Source organism: Microtus pennsylvanicus, chromosome 4 (genome assembly GCF_037038515.1).
Source record: "Microtus pennsylvanicus isolate mMicPen1 chromosome 4, mMicPen1.hap1, whole genome shotgun sequence".
Taxonomy (NCBI): Eukaryota; Metazoa; Chordata; class Mammalia; order Rodentia; family Cricetidae; genus Microtus; species Microtus pennsylvanicus.
Window position 1 is genome coordinate 139,436,876 of NC_134582.1, and position 21,930 is coordinate 139,458,805.

Genomic DNA, 21,930 nt, shown 5'->3' on the forward strand with positions numbered 1-21,930 from the left:
AGACTGTGTTTCTCTTGCCTCGGTTATATTTTGATGAGATATAAGTATTCTCAGTAGGCAATCTGAAAGTACTCAAAATGCTCTGGAGTGACTCAGTGAAACAAGAGGGTTTGTGATCTCTACCGTGTTTTCTGACTGCTCCTCCAGTACTCTGTTATGCCCCAACACCAGCCTGAATGTGCCACCGGTGTCTAAGAAGTAGTCGGTGAAACGAGGAAAATGGGCAGGATGTGGCCTGTAATCCTCAGTTAGGAAACTGGGAAGACCCCGAGTTCAAGGCCAGCCTGAGCTCCACAGCAAGAGCCTGCCTCAAGCAATGTAGGAGGAAAGTGCAGTCCCGATGTATTTGTCTGACTCTTACTCAAATTAGAGTCTTTCCTTACAAACAGATTCTAAAAGACCAAAACTCTCACATAGGCTACAGGCCAAGCAGAAATTTTGAGCAACTACCCACCAACCCATCACCAACCCAACTCTCAACCCACTCCCACCCTATCACCACCAATCACTATAGACAGTATTAGGGTGTCAGATATGAGTGTTTAACTCTATGGCGCAATGCCCTCTATGGCGCAGTGTTCTTATGTGGGTTTTATATTGCTCGAAAAGGAAAAGAAAAATTGGCATACAGAAGACCTTACCTCCCTGTCCTCAGATGGAGGAGAATCAGAGAATCATTGTTGTCTTACACAATCTCGAGTGGACCAAGGACACTGAATTAGCTTTAATTTTGCATGATATTTCCTGTGATCACTGAGTTCGGTGCGTGTTAAAGTCCAGTACGTGAGGCTGGTGAACACACTGACTTCTGGTTCCAAAGCAGGGTGTAGTTTCCACAACTTAGCATCATGTACTCACTGTTATAAAGGTTGTATTTTAGAGGATTAAACTCCTAGAATTCTTGACAATTTTTTTCATTCTCTGAGAATTTCATAGATGTATACAATGTATTTTGAACATATCAACCACCTGTTTCCATCTGGTTCCTCCCAGACAACCTCACCTCCTGCCATGTCCCCTTCCCAGCTCCATGTCCTCTTCCATAGCCCACTGACTCCAGTCAATGCTCTTCGTATGTGCACAGATGTAGGACAATCCACCAGGAGAGCACTACCTAACAGGGGCCACTTCCTTGAAAAAAAAACTGACCCTCTCCATCCCAGCAGCCTTCAACTGCCAAAGCTCCTCAGCTAGGGGTGGGGCTTCGTGAGCCTCTCCCCACCTAAGCTGAATTTTTGACTGCCTTGATCATGTGTAGAATTTTGGTACCTCATCAAATAGAAATATAGCTTTTCACACACTAGCCTACTTCCCATTCCAAGTTGAAACTGGTTTTGTTATTTAAATATCCGTTCCAGTTATCAATACAGAGGACATTTTGTAAAATACTTTATTAATGAGACTTGATCTGTTTTTGTGTTGAGTTTTCTTTGTTTCTTTTGCCTGTCTTACCATACAATGTTGCACATCACTTCTAACAAAAGTAATATGCTCTGGTTCAGCATTATCTTATTCCAGATTCATCTTTTGCACAGGGAATCTTTTGTGATGAAACAGGCAGAAAATGCAGTTTCTATTAATGAATCCAACATTTTATCTCCAAACAACAAAGAGAGCCCATCTGCAGGAAGGACAACTCCCTGCAGAACTGAGAAGAAAACCACCAATGTTGTTGAGGGTAACAACAGAAGATATGAAACTCAGAAGAAAATAAGCAATGTGTATGGGGGACCGCAGAATCAAGAGCTGTGTGTTGTGGGAGACCCTTGGGCAGAAGAAAGGCCCAGGCAGAAGTATGTGCAAGACCTGGAGGAAAGCAGGAAGATACACAATGGGGAGAAAGGGGACACCATGATCCAGACTTACTGTCAGTGGTACACAGAGGGGACAAACTTTGAAGAATCAAAAGCAACATTTCTTGAAGGGAGGGAGCCATGGGAAAAGCCAAACTGCCCAGGACTGTGGCTAACTGAGGAGATTTACCTGAGAAAAACTGTGGATCCTAGTCTTAGCCAAAGGTCAGTCTTTCAAAATGCAGACAGCAAAGGAAAAGAAAAGAAGCCAACTGTGGTTACTCAGAATGCACCGCTGTGCAGCCTGCAGAGAGACTATCACCTGCATGGGTTCCTCAGAGAGAAAGACACCAGGCCAGTGGAGCAGGCCCAGGAGGAAGACAAGGCTGCCCTGTTCATTCAGAGTAAATACCGGAGCTCCAAGCAAAGGCAACAGTTGGGGGAGGACAGGCTGTCACCTTCCCTTAAGAATCAAAAGATCATTTCATCACCCACAGAAGTAGCAAGAAGCATTCACAGTGTTGATTCCTGTCCTACAAAGCAGGAGGGGACCCATCCTATTAAGGATACAAACGACAGAGACTCAAAGGTGGCTTCAGAAAAAGAAGCCTGTGATTTGGCAATGTTTTCAAGACAGGTATGTAAATAAATTTATTTACTAGTAAAAGTCTCTAGGAACTATCTAATAACTAATTAAACAAATAGTAAATAACTGAGGACCTGTTTTATATGTGTTTATGAGATGTTTTTAATAGTATATATTGATGACTGTGTTATTTATGTAGCCATGGACTTTTATGCCCATAGATTGTCATAAGCAGAAAGAATAAAATTATGATAGCCATCACACATAGTAAAAATACCAGATGTTGGTTTACATCACTTACTTAAGTGTTGCTGCTGGATACTAGAAAATTTCATGTATCTGTGAAATCTTTCATCACTAAAAATGTGGGTTCTTTTTTTAAAGATTTTTAAAAACTGAGAACATAGGCTTTCTCCATTCCCCAGATTTTAGCTTATTTTGACGTTGTTAGCTGATAGGAAGCTTGGGGCCTCTGTTTGATGGACATGAAGGTCGCATGACAATAAGTAATTCTGACCAAGAGTGAACCAAGGAGAGATCACAGGAGCAGCAAATGCCTATTCCTGTTCTTTCCAGGTCCCTTGCCTTAGGAGATGTCTGTCGGTGTCAGCACCTTTACTTCATCCTGTGCAGATGACAGATGCCAATTAGATGACCTCTGAGATGAAATGCATAAATTACTTGAGTAGTCAATAGCCTGTAAAATAGCAGAAGAAAATCAGGAGGAGTATGCTCAAAGGAGAACACCGAGTATCTCTGGTCCCTAAACTAAGCGTTGTTCCCTGTGAGAGCTGCACCTGAGAGAGCATGATGCCTGCCCTGGATCTCAACCTTGAGATTGGGCCCAACTACCCGTGTCCTTTACCTATCAGCGGAGATCTGCTACTGAGTAATTTCCCTAGACATTTACTCTTCTGGTTTATTTTTATTTTTATTTTTCGAGACAAGGTTTCTCTGTGGTTTTGGAGCCTGTCCTGGAACTAGCTCTTGTAGACCAGGCTGGTCTCGAACTCACAAAGATCCGCCTGCCTCTGCCTCCCAAGGTCTGGGATTAAAGGCGTGCGCCACCACCGCCCGGCTTCTCTTCTGTTTTTTTAAACTATTATATGAAACCACTACTTGTTTCTGGTTTGAGAATATTTTTATTTTTATATATTTATTTATTTTACTTCCCAACCAAAGTTTCCCTTCCCTCTTCTCCTCCCATTCCCTCCCTCTACCTCCACTCTGTTGCCCTCCCCATTTCAATCCACTCCTCCTCTGTTTCTGTTCAGAAAGGGACAGGCCTCTCTTGGGTATCAACAAAGCATGGTATATCAAGTTGCAGTAAGAGTAAGTACCTCCCCTTGTATTAAGGCTGGACAAGGCAATCCAGTATGAGGAATAGGTTTCCATGTACCAGCCAAAGCATCGGGTGCAGCCCCTGCTCCTATTGTTAGGAGTCCCACAAGTAGACCAAGCTACACAACTGTCACATATAGGTAGATGGTCTAGGTTGGCCCCATGCAGGCTCCCTGGTTGTTGGCTCAGACTCTGTGAGTTCCTATAAACAAGGTCAGTTGTTTCTGTGGGGTTTCTTGTTGTATTCCTGACTCCTCTGTTTCCTACATTCCTTTCTTCCTCTCTTCAGCAGGATTGCCTGAGCTTGGTCACATATCTGACTATGGGTCTCTGCATCTGTTCCCATCAGTCACTGACAAAAGCTCACTGATGACAATTGGGGTAGTCACCAGTCTGATCACAGGAGAGGGGAAGTTCAGGCTACTTATCACTATCTTTAGGAGTCTTAGCTGGGATCATCTTTGTAAATTAGTGGGAGTTTACTTCTATCAGGATTTTACCTAATACAAAATGCCCCAAATGCCCCTCTCCCTTTCCAGTCATGTCTTCCCACTCTCTCCGTCTCCATTCACACCCTAACCCAATCCCTCGTGTTCCCATCCTCACCTGCCCTGAGTGCGTCCTGTAGTTCTCCTCTGTTTCCCCTTCCCAGGGAAATCCATGCACCCCTGCCTTGGGCCCTCCTTGTCAGCTAGCCTCTCTGGGTCTATGGATTGTGGCATGACTCTTATTTTTAAGCACCAGGAAAAGTGAGTTTTACTTTTGTGCAATCTTTACTTTCTTTGTTGGACAATTTTTCTCACCAGAGATCAAATCAGGTATTTGAAACCCAAAGTTGATGTGTACCTGGAACAGATGAAGAAAGGTAGAAATTCTGACTTGTGCAGTCTTAGAGACAGAAAATCATAAACCCTACCCTCACCCTAGCAAGAGATCCAGGTCATAGGGGATGGAATGCAGAGTAGCTGAGAGGTAGAGAGTGGAAATGAGGGGATGAATCAAGGAGAAGAGTTCTAAGCCTTGAGTCAGCTAAGAAGACTGAGAGGAAGTGGGGAGCCTTAACACAGCCAAAGGCCAGTGGGTCCTCAGAAGTAGACTACCAGAGCAAGAAGGTAAGCGCAGAAGCCAGTTCTGAAGAGCCCCAAAGACAGGTGGACAGATGTTGAGTGTAGCATCACAGGTTTGCAACTTTTGATGAAAAAAAAACATGACAAGAAGAAGCAGAGTAGAAGGCTGTGTAAAGTGAGGACGTTTTGGGCATGGGTACACGGGTCCAGGTAGCTCTGGGAGAAGAGCTATAAAGCCCCATGGGGTCTGGTAAGGAACTGGGTACTTTGTGTGCATGTGGAGCCCTGGCATTCCTATCTTTGATTTAATCTGGTATGTGGTCTTCTTTTTAGATATCCAAGTTATCTGAAGACTATTTCATTCTGCAGAAAAACTTGAATGAAATGATTTTGTCACAGCAACTGAAGCCGCTTTATCTGGGAATCTATCACCATAAGCCAATTAATAGATGTGTTTCTACTCATCGGTATCTCTCAGGTAAAGATCAGTAATGGTCGAGCCACTGAGACAGAAGGACATTCCAGACTCTGTCTTAGTCTCTCTGCGGTGTTCTGTGGTAGACCTGAGGCAATGTTCCGCATCACAGAAGAACTGGAGCCTTTGTTTCATTCTATTTCATATAAACAGACAACATTCTCCCAGAATGTTCTACCCACCTCCTACTGTCTCTAATTCCACTCTCCTGAAGGAGGGCCCTCATTATTTTCTTGCTTTTATGCATCTTAACATTAACTTGGCCTAGAGCACCAGCAGAGGGCAAGGGGTAGCTCAGAGAAGGGCGCTACGATGTCAGATTAATAAGAGAAAGCAAACGTGAACCATCCCTATTTCAGGGTCACATCTGCAAGAATGTGGAGCCTTCAAACCTCTGCTCAGGCACAGAACTCCTGGGGTTACATTTTCTTTTATTTTTCATTGTGTTTATTGATTGTTCGTATCGTGCTATATAAAAATGTATTCTATTCATGCAAGTATGTGTTGCATGCTGATCTTATTTACCCCACAGCTCTACCCCTCTTCCCATCCAGTCCCCGCCTGCTAGTCTCCATTGTCCCCTCAAGAGTTTCATTTCTACTTCCTTGTCATACATACACACGTGATCTCATATATCTGTACAAAGTCTCGTAGCCTCAGAAAAGAGAAAGCATATATGCATATCTTTCTGGGACTGGCTTAATTCACGTAACATGGTAATTTTCACCCACATGCATTTTCCTGCAAATGCTACAACTTCATTTTTTATGGCTGAAAGCAACTGCACTGTGCTTGTTGTGTTGCCTGGCTCTGTCTCTCTATTGTCGAGCACCTCAGTCGGTTCTGTAACTTAGGTGCTGAGAGTAGCACTGCAGCAAACATTGATATAAGGTATCTCTGTGATATGATGAATTGGAGTCCTTTGGGTAAATAAATACCCAGAAGTGGTTTTTCTGGACCATATGGTCAATCTATTTTTACATTTTTGGGAAACCCCATACTGATTTCCACAGGTAGTAGCTGCACTGGTTTACATTCCAATTAGCAGAGTCTAAAGATTCTCTTGTGTCCACACCCTCATCAGAAACATCCTCAATTACATTCTGCCCCATCTCAGAAATGATCAGATCCCAGTTCCTCAGGAATATGCAAAGGCCCTGGGATCTTCTGTGTCTCTGAAGAATCAGGTAGAGCCCATGGTCACCAGTCATTTGTCCATGAGTTATTAGCAGGACGCCCATGGCCCCTGCTGGCCTCTGCCCATGGCCCCTGCTGGCCTCTGCCCATGGCCCCTGCTGGCCTCTATCCATGGCCCCTGCTGGCCTCTGCCTATGGCCCCTGCTGGCCTCTACCCATGGCCCCTGCTGGGCTCCACCCAGGGCCCCTGCTGGCCTCTGCTCATGGCCCCTGCTGGCCTCTGCCCATGGCCCCTGCTGGCCTCTGCCTATGGCCCCTGCTGGCCTCTACCCATGGCCCCTGCTGGGCTCCACCCAGGGCCTCTGCTGGCCTCCGCCCATGGCCCCTGCTGGGCCCTACAATCTCCACAGTGGAAGCAGCATGTTCTGCAAACAGGATCAGAAAATCAAAAATCTAGTCTCCTCCATGCCCTAGGAAGCCTCTTCTCTGTGGCCTATCCTGGGGTGGGGCAAGGGTGGGAAATGGGGTTGGGAGGCTGCTACCCACCCCTCCGGGATATGTTGACTCTTCAGGACTCTTCTAGGAACATCTTTTATTTCCCTTCACTTTCAAACCCTTTGCTTTCCTGACCCCATTTCTGTAATGTGTAGCTCTCAACAAAAATAGGAAGTTACCTGACCTCATGTAGATTTGTTTGTTAGCCATGCAAGAAAAATCTCTGGAGAAAAAAAAATACAAAGATGACTGTGACTGTTTGCCTGACCTGGGAGAAAGTGACAGTTTCTTTAAGATCCTATCAATCGCTGTGCCATAGTCTTTGTAGTGAAGCTTAACAGAGTTGTGCGTAGAGTGACCCATGGTGCTGCTACATGCATGCTTCCTGGCTGGGACCAGAATATCTCACAGTGGGAAGAATAAAATTAAACAAAAGCCTTAATAGGTTGGCTTCTGCCCATGTCCCGTGCCAAAAGGGCTAGACAGAGGGGATGGGGCAGTAATTGTAGATTGCTGCAGGTTTCACATGCAGCTGAAGGCACAGGTGGTGTGGAGATTCAAAAGAAGCCAGGCAAAGGCTAATAGTTCGTACTCCCATCCACTACACGATAGGAAAGGTGGAAGTGGGAGAGAGTCCTGGAGATGAATGTGAGCTGTGGATTGGCTGCCCAGCTTTCTGCTTCGTTCTTCTTGGGAAGGTTGGCAGGTCGGAAAGCAGAAGCCACAGGTCTTCGCTTTATTCTTCAATGTGCCATTGTCCCTTTATGAGCAGGTGTGTAACAGGAAGAAGACTATATCTCAGAAGCTCTTCTTGAAGCCACCTGAGGCTGTTGGCCCTTGTGTGTAGAGAGCAGAAGCTCTGCTCTACCTCTCTGAAGTCTCACACGGTCAACAGTAACTAAGAAAGTGCCTGGGAGAGAACCCAAATCAGCCAGAGGCCAGGGTCTGAGATGACTTGACAGGAAGTAATGATGTTGGGAAATGCCTTCAGGCCATCAGAGCTGTATGGGACGGTCAGGCAACAGATGCTGAAAACTGACCACAGAGTAAATGGCCTCTCTACATCAAAGCAAGGAAACTGCTCACATTTCATCTCACCCCCAGTTTAGATGTGGCTCCAGTTAGCAAAAGGGGATAGAATTAAGATACTAATTTATAATATTAAGACGATTGAAAGCAACTTAGCTGAGCAACTTAGATTTGTGGAATCAAGAAGGCAGTGGGGAGTGGTCCAGTGAATACAGTGCTTGCCATGCACATGGGCGCCAGAGTCTGGATCCCCAGCACAGAGGTAACACCAGCTCTCACAGAGTAGAGATAGGATGTAAAACATGACTGGCTAGACTGGCCACACTGGCAAGCTCTGGTTCATCAAGACACCTGACCTCAGTAAATACAGTGGAGGGTGACAGAGGAAAACACCCAACATCAACTTCTGGCCCCACACATGATCACACACATGCACACATCCTACACACATTCTTTTTTTTTAAGATTTATTTATTTATTTATTATGTATACAACATTCTGCCTCGATGTATGCCCACACGCCAGAGGAGGGCGCCAGATCTCACTACAGATAATTGTGAGCCACCATGTGGTTGTTGGGAATTGAACTCAGGACCTCTGGAAGAGTAGCAGCCAATGCTCTTAACCTCTGACCCATCTATCCAGCCCCACAAATTCATTTAAAAATATTAGGAAACAGAAATGAGTACTAAGAGGTAGAAATTAAGTCCAATTTAGGAAAAAAGGAAGTTGTGTATTGTGTATCTGAATTATTGTGATGGTGAAAATATCATTTTGTCCTATCTAAACAATCTTATTTTTGGAGATACTTCATTTGTCTTGTGTGAATAGGATTTGACAGCATGAAGAAAACCATGGATAGTAACAAGAAAGCTAAAAATAATATTTCTATCTATATTCTTTGGTAGATCACCAAGGATTAGGGTGCTTGATCACATGAGAAAAGAATTGAGTCAAGGGTTCTGACATGATCAGAGGGGCATTGCCATGATGGGAAGGATTTCTTGAAGAACAGCACTGAGTTCTTTATATATTTGGAGATCAGGCCTCTATCCATTGTGGGGTTGGTGAAGACTTTTTCCCATTCTGTAGACTGTTGTTTGTCTTATTTACTGTGTTCTTTGTCTTAAAGAAGCTTTTCAGTTTTAGGAGGTCCCATTTATTGATGGTTGCTCTCAGTGTCTCTGCTACTGGTGTTCTACTTAGGAAGTGGTCCCCTGTGTTAATGAATTCAGGACTTCTTCCCACTTTCTCTTCTGTCAAGTTCAGTGAGGTCCTTGACCCATTTGGACTTGAGTTTTGTGCATGGCAATAAATAAGGATCTGTTTGCATTTTTCTTCATGATGCTTTCCTCTTTCCATTGTACCTTTTGACTTCTTTGTCACAAATCAGGAGTTCATAGGTGTGTGGATTAATGTCAGGATCTTTGATTTGATTCCATTGGTTTACATGTCTGTTTTTATGCAAATACCAAGTTGTTTTATGACTATAGCTCTATAGAAGAGTTTGAAGTCAGGAAATGGTGATGCCTTTGGAATTTCGCTTATTGTACAGTATTGTTTTAGCTATTCTAGGTTTTTTTTTTGTTTTTCCATATGAAGTTGAGTATTGTTCTTCCAATGTCTGTGAAGAAATGTGTTGGGATTTTGATGGGGATTGCATTGAATCTGTAGATTGCTTTTGGTAAGATTGCCATTTTTATTATGCTGATCCTACCTACCAAATAGAATGGGAGATCATTCCATTATCTGAAATATTCTTCAATTTCTTTCTTTAGAGACTTAAAGTTCTTGTCATACAGGTCTTTCACTAGTTGGGTTAGAGTTACCCTGAGATATTTTATATTTGTGGCTGTTTTGAAGGGTGATGTTTCTCTGGTTTCTTTCTTGGCCCATTTATTATTTGTATATAGGAAGGCTACTGATTTTTTTTTAGATAACCTTGTATCCCTCCACATTACTGAAGGTGTTTATCAGCTGTAAGAGTTTCTGGGTAGAGTGTTTGAGGTCGCTTATGTATAGTATCACATCATATGCAAAATAGTGATACTTTGACTTATTCCTTGACAATTTGTGTCCCTTGATCTCCTTTTGTTGTCTTATTGTTCTAGAACTTTGAGAACTATATTGAATAGATATGGAGAGAGTGGACAACCTTGTCTTGTTCTTGATTTTAGTGGAATCACTTTGAGTTTCCCTCCATTTAATTTGATGTTGGCTGTCAGCTTGCTGTAAATTGCTTTTATTATGCTTAGATATGTTCCTTGAATACCTAATCTCTCCAAGACTAGTGTCATGAAGGGGTGTTGAATTTTTATCAGAGACTTTTTCGGCATCTAACGAGATGATCATGTACTTTTTTTTTCTTTCAGTTTGTTGATGTGGTGGATTACATTGACAAATTTCCATATGTTGAGTCAACCTTGCATAATGAAACCTAATTGTTCATGGTGGATTTTTTTGATGTGTTGTTGAATTCAGTTTGCCAGTTTTTTATTATTTTTCATCACTGTTTATGAGGGAGATTGGTCTGTAGTTCTCTTTCATCGTTGCATCTTTGTATGTATCATTGCATTGTGCATCTTTGTAGCATTGTAAAAGGAGCTTGGCAATGTTCCTTCTGTTTCTATTTTATGGAACAATTTGAGGAGTATTGGAACTAGCTCTTCTTTGAAATTCTTGTAGAAGTCTGCATTGAAGCCATCTGATCCTGTTTTGGGGAGGGTTGTTTTGGTTGGGAGATTTTAATGACTACTTCTATTTCCTTAGGGGTTATAGGTTTATTTAAATTGTCTATCTGGTCTTGATTTAATTTTGGTATATGGAACTTACCAAGAAAGTTGTCCATTTCCTTTTAAATTTTCGAATTTTGTGGAGTACAGGTTTTTGAAGTATAATCTGATGATTCTCTAGATTTCCTCAATGTCTGTTATAATAATATTCATTTCTGATTTTGTTAATTTGGATTCTCTCTCTCTCTGCCTTTTGTTGAGTATGGATAAGGGTTTGTCTATCTTGTTGATTTTCCCAAAGTGCCAATTCTTTGTTTTTTTGATTCTTTGTGTTGTTCTCTTTGTTGCTATTTTATTGATTTCAACCCTCAATTTGATTATTTCCTGTCATTTACACTTCCTGGGTGAGTTTGCTTCTTTTTGTTCTAGAGCTTTCAGGTGTTCTGTTAATTCGCTAGTGTAAATAAGAGATTTATTGATTTCTTCCAATTTTTTATTTCTCTTTTTCTCCGTTTCTTTAAAGGGATTTTTTATTTCCTCTTTAAGGCTCTGTATTATCTTCATGAAGTTTTCTTTAAGGTTGTTTTCCTCTGCTGCTTCTGGGTTGGGATGTTCAGGTGTTCCTGTTGTAGAACAAGAGGTTCTGGTGGTGCCATATTGCTTTTAAGGCTGTTGAATGTATTCTTACATTGGTGCTTGCCCACTCTTACTCCCAACTGATGCAAGCAGTGCCTTTGCCTCTTTGTCTAATCATTGCTGTTGGTGTCTGTGTCTCAGTGAGTCACCGAGTTCTTGAGAGATGGGTGGGTTTTGGGGAAGAGCAATGGAGGGGTGTTGGAGCAGCCTACCTGCAGGAAGTCTGCCCTTGTGGCTGAGGTGGGTGGTGGAAGGTCCCACGATTTTTGCCCCAGGGTCTAGTGCCTAGAGACTGGGCTGTCCAGCTGTGAGGCTAATCACTCACTAGGTCAGGTTTATCTCAAAGCTAGGTAAACCCCATCTTAAATTTTAGATGCTAATTTTCCTTATAGATCAGTGTATGCTTATCATGTGATCACATTTAAACCCAGAAGTCCAATTATCCATTTCTTACCCTTTCTAGTCTGGCAACTTTCCTCCAGTTTTCTTTATACATTTTATTAGCATCACAGACTTCCCAAAGGTGTTTGGGTTTCACCACAGAAATGGATTCTCAAGCCCACAGTCTACATTTATCTATCCCAAACCTTTCCCACCCAGGATCATTCACACACTGTGTACCCATTTATTCATCATGCAGTAGATACTCAATGTCTGCTAATTAATTAGCTAGAACATTGTTTCATTTCCTCTAAACACAATGAGCACAACAAAGTATAATGTCCAGGGTAATAAGGCTTTGCAAATTTGTTTTTTTTTTTTCAAAACAATTCACTCCTTAAACTATTGCTGATTTTCTTATGTATTATTTGCTTCTAAGCTCCTCTGGTCAGAGAAGAGGACTTGATACAGATATTCTTAGTTAATCAGAACAGCTATTCACATATACAGTTCACCTAAGGAAAACATGGTTCTACTAGAGCCTTCCTTCAGCTGTGGAAAGAAGATCCAGGCCTATGGCTGATGTACTAGGAACCTCTATGAGCACAGACTCAACAGGCCACTCCTTCCATGCATTTCCTGGCACACCCTGTACCTCTAAGAAAAAACTCATTTGGTAAACCAAATCAGGCTCATTTTCAAACATCCCACTATCAAAATATCCCATGATTCAGACTTGATTGCTTCATGCCTCAGACGTCTGTATTGCTTGTAAGCATGGTGTTTCATCACAGTAGCCCTAACTAGGACAAGAAGGCAGTATACACAGCTAGAGGTGGTACATGTGAGCTAGAAGTTGGCCATTTAGTCACAGAGCCTAGTGAATACTCTTGCCCTGAGAGCTGTCCAGGCCTGTCACATACATTGCATGATTCCTGCTGTCAAATGCTTTCAGGTAGGGAGATGCTTTTTTTCTTAAATATGATACACCTGGCAATTTGGGTTGCCCATTGAACAGAGGGGAAACAAAGACCGATTGTGGCATGAATAACCCTGGAACCATAGACATAAGCTCCCTTTCTTCTCTTACGGAGAGGCACTGACTAATCCACAAGGCTGCAAGTTTAGGTGGTGCCCGGCAAACAAAAAAGGATACTATTCTATTCATTGCCATGGTATTGTCAGTGCATCCCAAGCCACAGATGGCCCTTCCTCCGCACACAGAGAGCTGATCAAAGGGGAAAGTTTCACTACTGTTTTCAAAGTAAATGTCACGGGAAAATAGCATCTTTTTTTTAACTTATTTTTGAAAGTTTTATGTCATTCATAAAATAGCCTTGATGTGTCAGTTACCTTTCTTGTCACGTGACAGAATACCTGCAGGAAGAACTTAAGGGAAGGAGACCGGACTCAGGGCTTCCAGTGGACTCAGTTTGCCATGGTCACCTCCATTGGGGCGGGGTGCACTGGCAGCAGGAGGATTGGCAAAAAGCTGTTCACTTCATTGCTTTCTTCACATCAGAATATCATTGTGATAAAAAAAAATTAGTCTGACCTGATTATTCTTTTGAGGAGTTTAGGGACTAGCCCATTATGACTAATTACAATTTTTAAAAGTATGCTAGATTTTTTTAAGGCCTCTTTCTCTAGTGGTGTGAAATAGTAAGCACATTGCATGTGAATTTACCTTACTGCAGTGCTGTTATATTAAGGGCACTTATGGAGCCCCTGTTGGACTTGCTCTTGTACGAGTGAGTAGCACGGTGTCCAAACACACCAAGGACTGCTCAGCTCTCATGCTACCTGCAGTGCTGGTCTTTGTTCATGCATCTATATCAAAACCTTAATGGGCTCTTGGAAGCACCTTGTTAATTGCTTTGCTTCTGTTTCTGTGTTAATTCCATGTCCTCTGCAGTCTTGAGGAGTTAAAAAATCTATGCAATATGAAAAAGTAATTTGGCTGCAGAAGTTTTGTTTCCACCTCAAGCTTTCGGCTTTAAGTGTTTTGTTGGAATGGATTTAGTTTACATGTCAGAAATTCAGTCTAAAGACAATGTAAACGTTGTAGAAGTAAGACAAGCTGCTTTAAAACAATTTTTGATCTGTTAATTTTGTTTTTATTTTTATAAATACAATGCTTAAATTTCTTTTAATAATTGACATGCAATATAATTTTAGATGATTCTTGGTTTGTAAACGATTCAATAAAGCCCAAACTTAGAATAGTCAGGTGTCATGGTTGATCTTGATTGCCAGCTCAACTAGGTACAGTGAAGCTCACCTCCAGATCTGTCTGTAAGGGCATTCCCTGAGACCACTGAATCATGAAGGCTCACCCAATGAATTGTTTCAGCCCTTGTGGAGTTCAAACATAAGGGCACTGGGGGGGGGCAATACAAGACAGAAATACAGTTATGTAAATGAAGCTACGGTAATGCTACTAAACACAAAAAGAAAAAGTCCTAATTATTTTTAATACATAAATAAATAGAAATAAGAATAAGATTGTACCAACTACATTATGAAAATACTAAAATGCCTGCCTTCTGAAAAGCCAATTAACTTTGCAAAATTAATTACTTAATATAATATGCCTTCCAAAGAAAAACATTACAATGGTATTCCATCAAAAAATTATTTCCAGCCGGGCGGTGGTGGCGCACGCCTTTAATCCCAGCACTCGGGAGGCAGAGGCAGGCGGATCTCTGTGAGTTCAAGGCCAGCCTGGTCTACAAGAGCTAGTTCCAGGACAAGAACCAAAAACTACAGAGAAACCCTGTCTCGAAAATCCAAAAAAAAAAATTATTTCCAAAACAGTATGTAAGAACATATTTAGACAATGTCCTCAGATATTCAAAGAACAGCTAATATCCAGTGTGTGTTATGTTTAAGAAGAAAATATAAAAATAAAATTAAATGACATCTATTTTAGAAAGTCTATACATCTTAGAACAAAAGGTTTCAAATCAATGTTCTGTTCAACCTGAATCAGCCCATGTCAGTTATGGATTTAAAGGTAAAATTCCTGAAAACAGTGCTTTCCTGTGGAATGTAATAGCATATAGGAGAGACTGTTCAAGTGATACGTATGATATGAATATAACTCTATATCAAAAGGTCAGAAGAAAAATCTCGATAAATACCAAAGCCGTTTTTAATAGAATCCAGCATGTAGTATTGATAAAATGCAAAACCCAGTAAACTAAAAACTGAAGTATATTCTTTAGCAATGTGTGTATTTCCTCAATTAAAACCAACATCACAGTTAACTATGAAACAATGAAAACCATTCCATTCAAGAGCAAGATTAAAATAAAATGTAAAAAGGAACAGTTTCAGCTGATATAGTATGAAAGTGGAGATGTTTCTGAGGAAAATAATCATGAAAGAGGATGCATAAAATGGTGGGAGAATTACATCTTAACAATGTAAAGAATGGCCTTAACAATGCAAGGAATAGGTCTCAGCAATAATTTGCTTCAGCAACAAAGTTAAGTATGGATATACAGATGATGACGTAAGAGATGGGTAATGGTAGATAGATAGACAGACAGACAGATAGATCGATAGATGATACATAGGTTGATATGTATCACAGTTATTTTTTCTTATAAACTAGTACAATGGAATATAACTCACTGGAAATAATAGTGGAAATTAATATCTTAAAATGAAGCTTACAAGGAAATCACAAAGAGACAATAAGGAAGAGATGCATGATGGAATAATGTGTTGTTCTTCAAGATTACAAGGGGAGACACTATGGCATTGCAAGAATTTAAAATATTTCAGTTAAGCTTTCTTCTCCAGTAGGTGGGAACCCATAGACCCACAGCCAGACATGAGAGAGAGAGAGAGAGAGAGAGAGAGAGAGAGAGAGAGAGAGAGAGAGAGAGAGAGAGAGAGAAAGGGAGAGGAAAGGAAGTGGGGGAAGACTTTGTGCCACATATCTCTAAATGGGTTGTCTCCATCAAAACCTTGCTCTCGGAGCTGAAGGAATCCCACAGATGAGGAGGTGGGCACAGTATAAGTACAAGAGGGGATAGAGGACATCAGAAACATGAGGCCCTCTAAAACAACTGAGCAAAGCTCATATGAACTCACAGAGCCTGAAGCAGCAAGCACAGGCCTACAGGGGTCTGCACCGGGTCCTCTGTGTATATATTGTAGCTTTCAGTTCAGTGTATTTATTGGAGTCCTGAAAGTGTGAAAAAGTGTCTCCAATTCTTTTGCCTTTTCTTGGGGATCTTTTTCCTCTGTGGTTTGCCTTGACTAACTCTTATGTGATGGTTTTATTGTTGTTGTTTGTCATGTTTTGTTATTATCTCTTGGAAGCCTGTTCTTTTCAAATGAGAGTCAGAGAGGAAGTGGATCAGGTTGGGAGAGAAGATAGAGAGGGACTGGGAGGAGTAAAGTGGGGGCTGTAATCAGGAAAAACTGTATGAGAAAAAGCATCTGTTTTCAATAAAAAAAGAAAAATAATACAAAACAAAACATTGCATTCTAAATCTCTGCCCTCAAACTTTAATTTTACTAAAGGTCATTCATAAATTTCAGACAGAAAAAGTACGTGATCAACAAAATGAATAAAATAATGTCATCACTGAAGACATATGCTTCCATAGTAAAAACTCCATCATACAACCATGAGTACACCTAAAATCAACCTAATTTTATTAAAATATTTATCACAAGCCAACAAGACACAGCTGGATAGTGTTTAAAACTGTTTCTGATTTCAGAGAGAAAATTCAATAGGTTCTTACTTGTCACTGACTATCCAAACCTTTTCCAGAGCTGTTATTTTTTAAGGTTGAGGAAGACAGAGGCCAGTGTCTGTGTCTGAGTACTTCACAATCTCTGCTCAGAAAAAGATGGCATGGGAATAAAGGAGCAAGAGGAAAATGATAATGATTTAGGGTGCTCAGACCTTCTAGGGACTCAAAGGAATCATCAGAAGACTGAGAAGAAGCCAGTGAGGGTATTTTAGAGAAATGTGCTGGCTTGTGTGGGAGACAGAGAAAGTGCTCACACAGATTAGGAAAGCCAGGAATGCTCCCGATAGAAAGGAGACTCAAGACACTGATTGGTTTGCATAAGCAGGTACATGGTTGATGAGTGAACACGTGTGACATCCAGGAATAAAGAGTATAAATTAAAACAAGTGATTGTTTTACTTATCAAAATAGAAAGAATAAGGAAAAGTTGAACAATGGTGAGAATGTACTTATTTATTACTGCCAAATATAAGAAGAGTGAGATTATACTCAATATTTTGAAAAATGGGAGGACAATACAGAGAGAGAAGAAGAAAGAAAAAGAAAACTAACAGGCAGGAAGGAAGGAAAAGAAATTGTTTATATAATTGACCCAGTAAAACTACTTATGAGGAAATAGCCAAGGAAATGATCAGAGCTTAAAAAGAGAAAAATTGTGTACATGCTAAGAAACAAGGTTGGACGAAGAGAAAAGAATAAGTAATGACGTGCCATCCATGGAATATTAACGTCTCTTAAAATGCATTTATCAAAGAATAATCATAGCAATTTGCAAGCTAATCCAACTACAGGATAAAATATTGCTCCAGAATGGGAATTGTAATTCTGTAAACAAGACAGCTCACTCATCCCCCAAGGAGAGGCGGTTCATTGCCAAGAGTTCTAGAAAGACTCAGTGTCTGATTGAAGGAGAGAAAAGTTCTCATCAGAGCTGAGTGGACACATTCCATCTTCGCTGTCTTCAGTGCTAGGGAAAATGAAGAACCTGTCCAACGCCACTGCAACCTGAAGCAAGCTACTTCACTCTGCCTAGTAGTGTCTCCTCTCCAAATATGCCAAAGGTAGCTTGGTGTCTCTTCCAGCTACCGTGTTTGGACATGCTCTAATAAGGAATAATGGCTTTTGAAAAATACTAATGTAGCTCAGCTCTTTGAGAAGATTCTCAAATTGTCATATGTGTTACAGAGCAAAGGGCAGGGGAAATCTAAACCATGCGTAGAGAACTCGAAAGTTCACATTCTCTCCCTCTCTCTCTCTCTCTCTCTCTCTCTCTCTCTCTCTCTCTCTCTCTCTCTCTCTCTCTCTGTGTGTGTGTGTGTGTGTGTGTGTGTGTTTAGTTGGCTCTTTGAAAAAAAGACAAGGTTTTACCATTTTTACCTCAGACTATATATATCTAAATTTTTTTCAGATAAATTAAAATCAACATTTTATTAAGTTTGAAAGGAACCAAGGCATAGTTAGAGACCTTAAATACCACTAAGTTCCCTTGTGTTCTAAGCACATAATCATGGGTTTTTATCGATGAACCTCGTCTGGAGTCTTTGGATGATCTACAATGATGATGTGCATCAGTGTTAATGATGGTGTCTCCCCTGCCTGGAGTGCAGTGCTCTCTAGCTGCCATCTGCATCACTGTGCAGGCCTGTGTGCGTCTGCCATGGCTTATAACTGCATGATGTCTGTGAGCAAATCCAGAGCTAGTCCCATAGGTTAGAGCAAGACTGGTCTTTGAGGTTGGAAATGCCTCACCTCAGCCCAATGAAGGTGAGAAAAGCATGTGGTATGTGTATAGTGATAGGTCCAAGAGGCAAGGATCGCCAAGTGGATAGCTGTGGCTCTCACCCTATAGTAGGACTGCTTTTTCCTTCTTTTCTTTGAAGTGGCTAAAATGGCAGGAGGTGTGTGCTGTCACAGTCTCTGTGAGTTTGATGTCAATCAGTCCTGCTGTGTCTAGAAGACACTGTTTCCTTGGAGTCACCACCACCTCTGGCTCTTCCAATCTTTCTGCCTCCTCTTATTCACAGATCACTTGACCTTGAGGGGATGGCTTTGGTGAAAATGTTCCCCGTTAAGGACTGGGTGCTCCAAAGTCACTCTCCACACATTGTTCAGTTCTGAATCGCTATGTTAATTTCCATCTACTACAGGAAGAAGCTCTCTAATGAGGATTGAGTTAAGCACTGATTGTGGGCATAGCAATATGTCATTATTGCTGTGTTCCTTTAGCAGAATAATAGTAGTAGGTTTTCCCCTAGGCCTATGACCTATCCTCTGATTCTTGGCCACTTTAACAGTGTTTAGTACAGATTCTATCTTATGAAGGGGGCTTAAATCCAATCAAAAAGTGGTTGGTTATTCCATATCATTTGTGCCATTGTTGCAAAAGTATATACTACAGGCAGGTCACTGTTGGAGGTCACAGAATTTATTTCCTTTCTTCTCCCATAGCATGCAGAATACCTTCCAACATATATGGGAAAAAATTAAGACCAGAGGGGCCTATACATTCTCAAGGCTCTGTATGTTATTAACAAGTGCCCAAGGCCGAGAGTTCACAAACACTGTAAGTCCACGGTAGCCATGGTAGTCCATAGTAACTGTGGTTGTAAGCCAGCCCTGGTATCCAAAGCCATGAGTTGTGCAGTTCAGATGGAGGGAAGAGCAGTAGCTCTCTTGTGAAGAAGGTCAGGAGACTGAAAGAGGTCACTCACAAGGGACAATATGCTGCACCCATACTGCTAAAGACACTCAACCAAGGCAAGCCCTGAACTTTAACCCTGCTCCTTCCATCAGCAAGGAGAACATGAGCACCCACAGGAAAAGTAAAAGATCAAACCAGGTCCAGTGAGAACTGAGAAGATCTCCCAGAGAGAAAGGGGGGAGGTCAGGCCAGACCAAGAAGAGCACTTTGAAGCTTACCTTAAAACACAGGACTTGGGTTCAGGTCTCTAGGTTTCTGAGCCTGGCCTGAGGGCAGATGAAGGGGAAACCTCAAGTGGCCATCAGTCCTGGATGAGTGTTTTTAGGGCGTCTACGGATAAGTCCTTAAGAATTACATAGGTCATTGTATTTCTTGAAGGTCATAGCCTGTCAAGAAGAAATGGAAATTTACAAAAACTGAAAAACTGGCTTCTTAAGAAAAGAGAGTAGCTCAATGTGCAGCTGCTGACGCCTGACCTAGGCCCTTGATGCTCAGGGAAATCACACTGGGTGAAGTTGTAAGTAAAGCAGTGTAATTATCACTAAATGAGAAAAATACGTAACTTAAACTTTCAAAAGCAAATACTAGCAGTGAGTTTTAAATTTGTCTCCTTTCTTCTGGATATAAATTGAAATGCCTGCCTATTTATTATCCAAAAGGTACGTTTCTGATATATTGAAACACTTAAGGAAATTATCACCAGCACTACAATATGAATAAATGCCTTGCCTCCTGGCTATAACCTTTGCAAGCTGTGTTTATCATTCACATCACACGAAATAGCCACAAACCTAATTTTCCTAGTGCCAACATTGATACACTGTGGAAAGTCTGTGATTATAAATGTTTGTGTCATTTTTGTAATTATGGGGACAGGGTGATTAGTTGACAAGGCTTGTGTTCCCCGAAGGAACAAAATGAAGAAGGACATTGGGGCACTGAATAAACTTGTGCCTCTCCTGTGTACTGATAAACTCTCAGGAGGCGGGGCTTGCAGAAACCAGAAAATAAAACAGACCAAGGAAATTTGGCAGAGCAATCAGACCCACCAATTGTTTTCATTCCTGGCTGTCCACCTCACAGGGCAATGTCTTAGGAAGCCACCCCTTTAACAACACTCAGGCCCCTGTTTTAGAATTCCTGGTGAAAACAAAGAAGCTGAAAAACTAAGCTAATATGAATTCCATAAAGCATAAGAGTACTTAAATATTCTAAAAATTCAATTCAATGTATTTGTGCTTCGTTAGGGCTGTGATACACTCAAACCCATATGTGTATTTATAAATATTTTTATAAATGCATTTTTAGCTTACATTTTCTTTTTCCCTTTAATCCTGCTTCCTTCTCTGCCTCCAGCCCATTTTAGTCTCCTCTTACGAATCCTTATTATAAAACACATATTCTTTCCTATGCTTTGCAAATACATTCATGTGTTCTTATTTGCTTTTTCCGAAGCATTGCCGCTATGGAAAGATATTGAGCAAACATCTTTGAAACTTTTTTTATTTACTAGAATTATAAGTATGAGATAAACTTTAAAGTTAATAAGATTATTGAGGGAAAAGGTGGGACTTTTGTTTTGTTTTTTATTGTGGGTCTACTTTGCTAAAAGTCTGTAAAAATTGGCATTTGCTTCAGCCATTTGAGAACATATGCTTGCTCTGACATCCTGCCTGTAAGGGTTATGTTTCTTTGTAATCTGCTCATTTGTCTGCAGCAAAAATGATCATTGTTGCCGCCTTTCCCCTTGTAAAGCTGCCTTTGATGCTGACTTACTGTATTAACTTGCTCATCTTGATCTTCTCATCTGTATCTTTTTCCATCTTCCTGTTGGTCTACACATTTGTGGGCTTTTATCATCACTTACCTCAACTACCTGTTATTTGTCGGGGGGTGGGGAGCTGTAAAATACAGCTTTCCCAGTTTGTCTTATCCCTTTTGATTTATTGCCACACAAAAGCTTTTGTCTTTTTTTTTATATGGTGCTGGGGATTGAACCTAGGGCCTCGAATGTGCTAGGCAAGTCTTATATCCCTAGCATACTCACATCTCAGCTCCTTAGCTATTTTAAGATGCACAAATATGCATGCTTTCTGACTCCTGAATTTTGATTAAGGTATTTATAGCCCTAAGTGCTTCATGAATTCACCTGGATTTTCTTCCCAGAGTTTTATTGGCTGTCTTATTTACATTTATCTTTGGAGTGTTGGATATTTGATTTCATATGTGATGGCAAGTCAGTGACCCACTTAATAAAACTACAGTGAGCATCTACTGTCCATTCAGCCCAGTGCCTGTCAGCTAATGTGTATATAACCTCCTAACGGCTCCGAACCCCTGTCTCGTGCTGCCCACCTGGGCAAGGTCGGGAGTCTGTCAGGGCCATGTCAGAACTTGAGTAAGCATCGCCCATAGCAATCTATGCCCGTTGTGTGTATAAAAACCATCATAGGAAAAGGACCTAAACATCTTCTCCTGCAAGCACAGGGACCAGAGTTTGAATCCTCAGAGCCCACGTGAAAGCCAGGCAAGCATGGAGACCACTAGAAAAGCACTAGGGAAGCAGAGACAGAAGATCACAGGGGCAAGCTGGCTACATAGGCTAGCAGTAATTCTCAAACTCCTGGTTCATCAAGAAACCCTGGCTCAATAAAGGAATGGTGAACAATCAAGGAAGGCATCCATTGTTAACTTCAACCCTAAAAGAGAGTATTAGCAACAAATACAAGCTTGGCTCTATATTCATTTTCTGGGGCTACTCTAGCAAACTTCAGATCAA

General features: G+C 41.3%; 1 protein-coding gene across 1 annotated transcript in view; it reads left to right on the forward strand.

Moving 5' to 3' along the window:
• The window catches only part of Myo3a (myosin IIIA), a 195,238-nt gene that overhangs the window by 161,780 nt on the left and 11,528 nt on the right, over window positions 1–21,930 (forward strand). Inside the window, exons 28-29 of the mRNA XM_075971112.1 lie at window positions 1,536–2,430; window positions 5,121–5,265. Coding sequence (XP_075827227.1) covers window positions 1,536–2,430; window positions 5,121–5,265 — 1,040 coding nt within the window. The remainder of the gene's footprint in view (window positions 1–1,535; window positions 2,431–5,120; window positions 5,266–21,930) is intronic.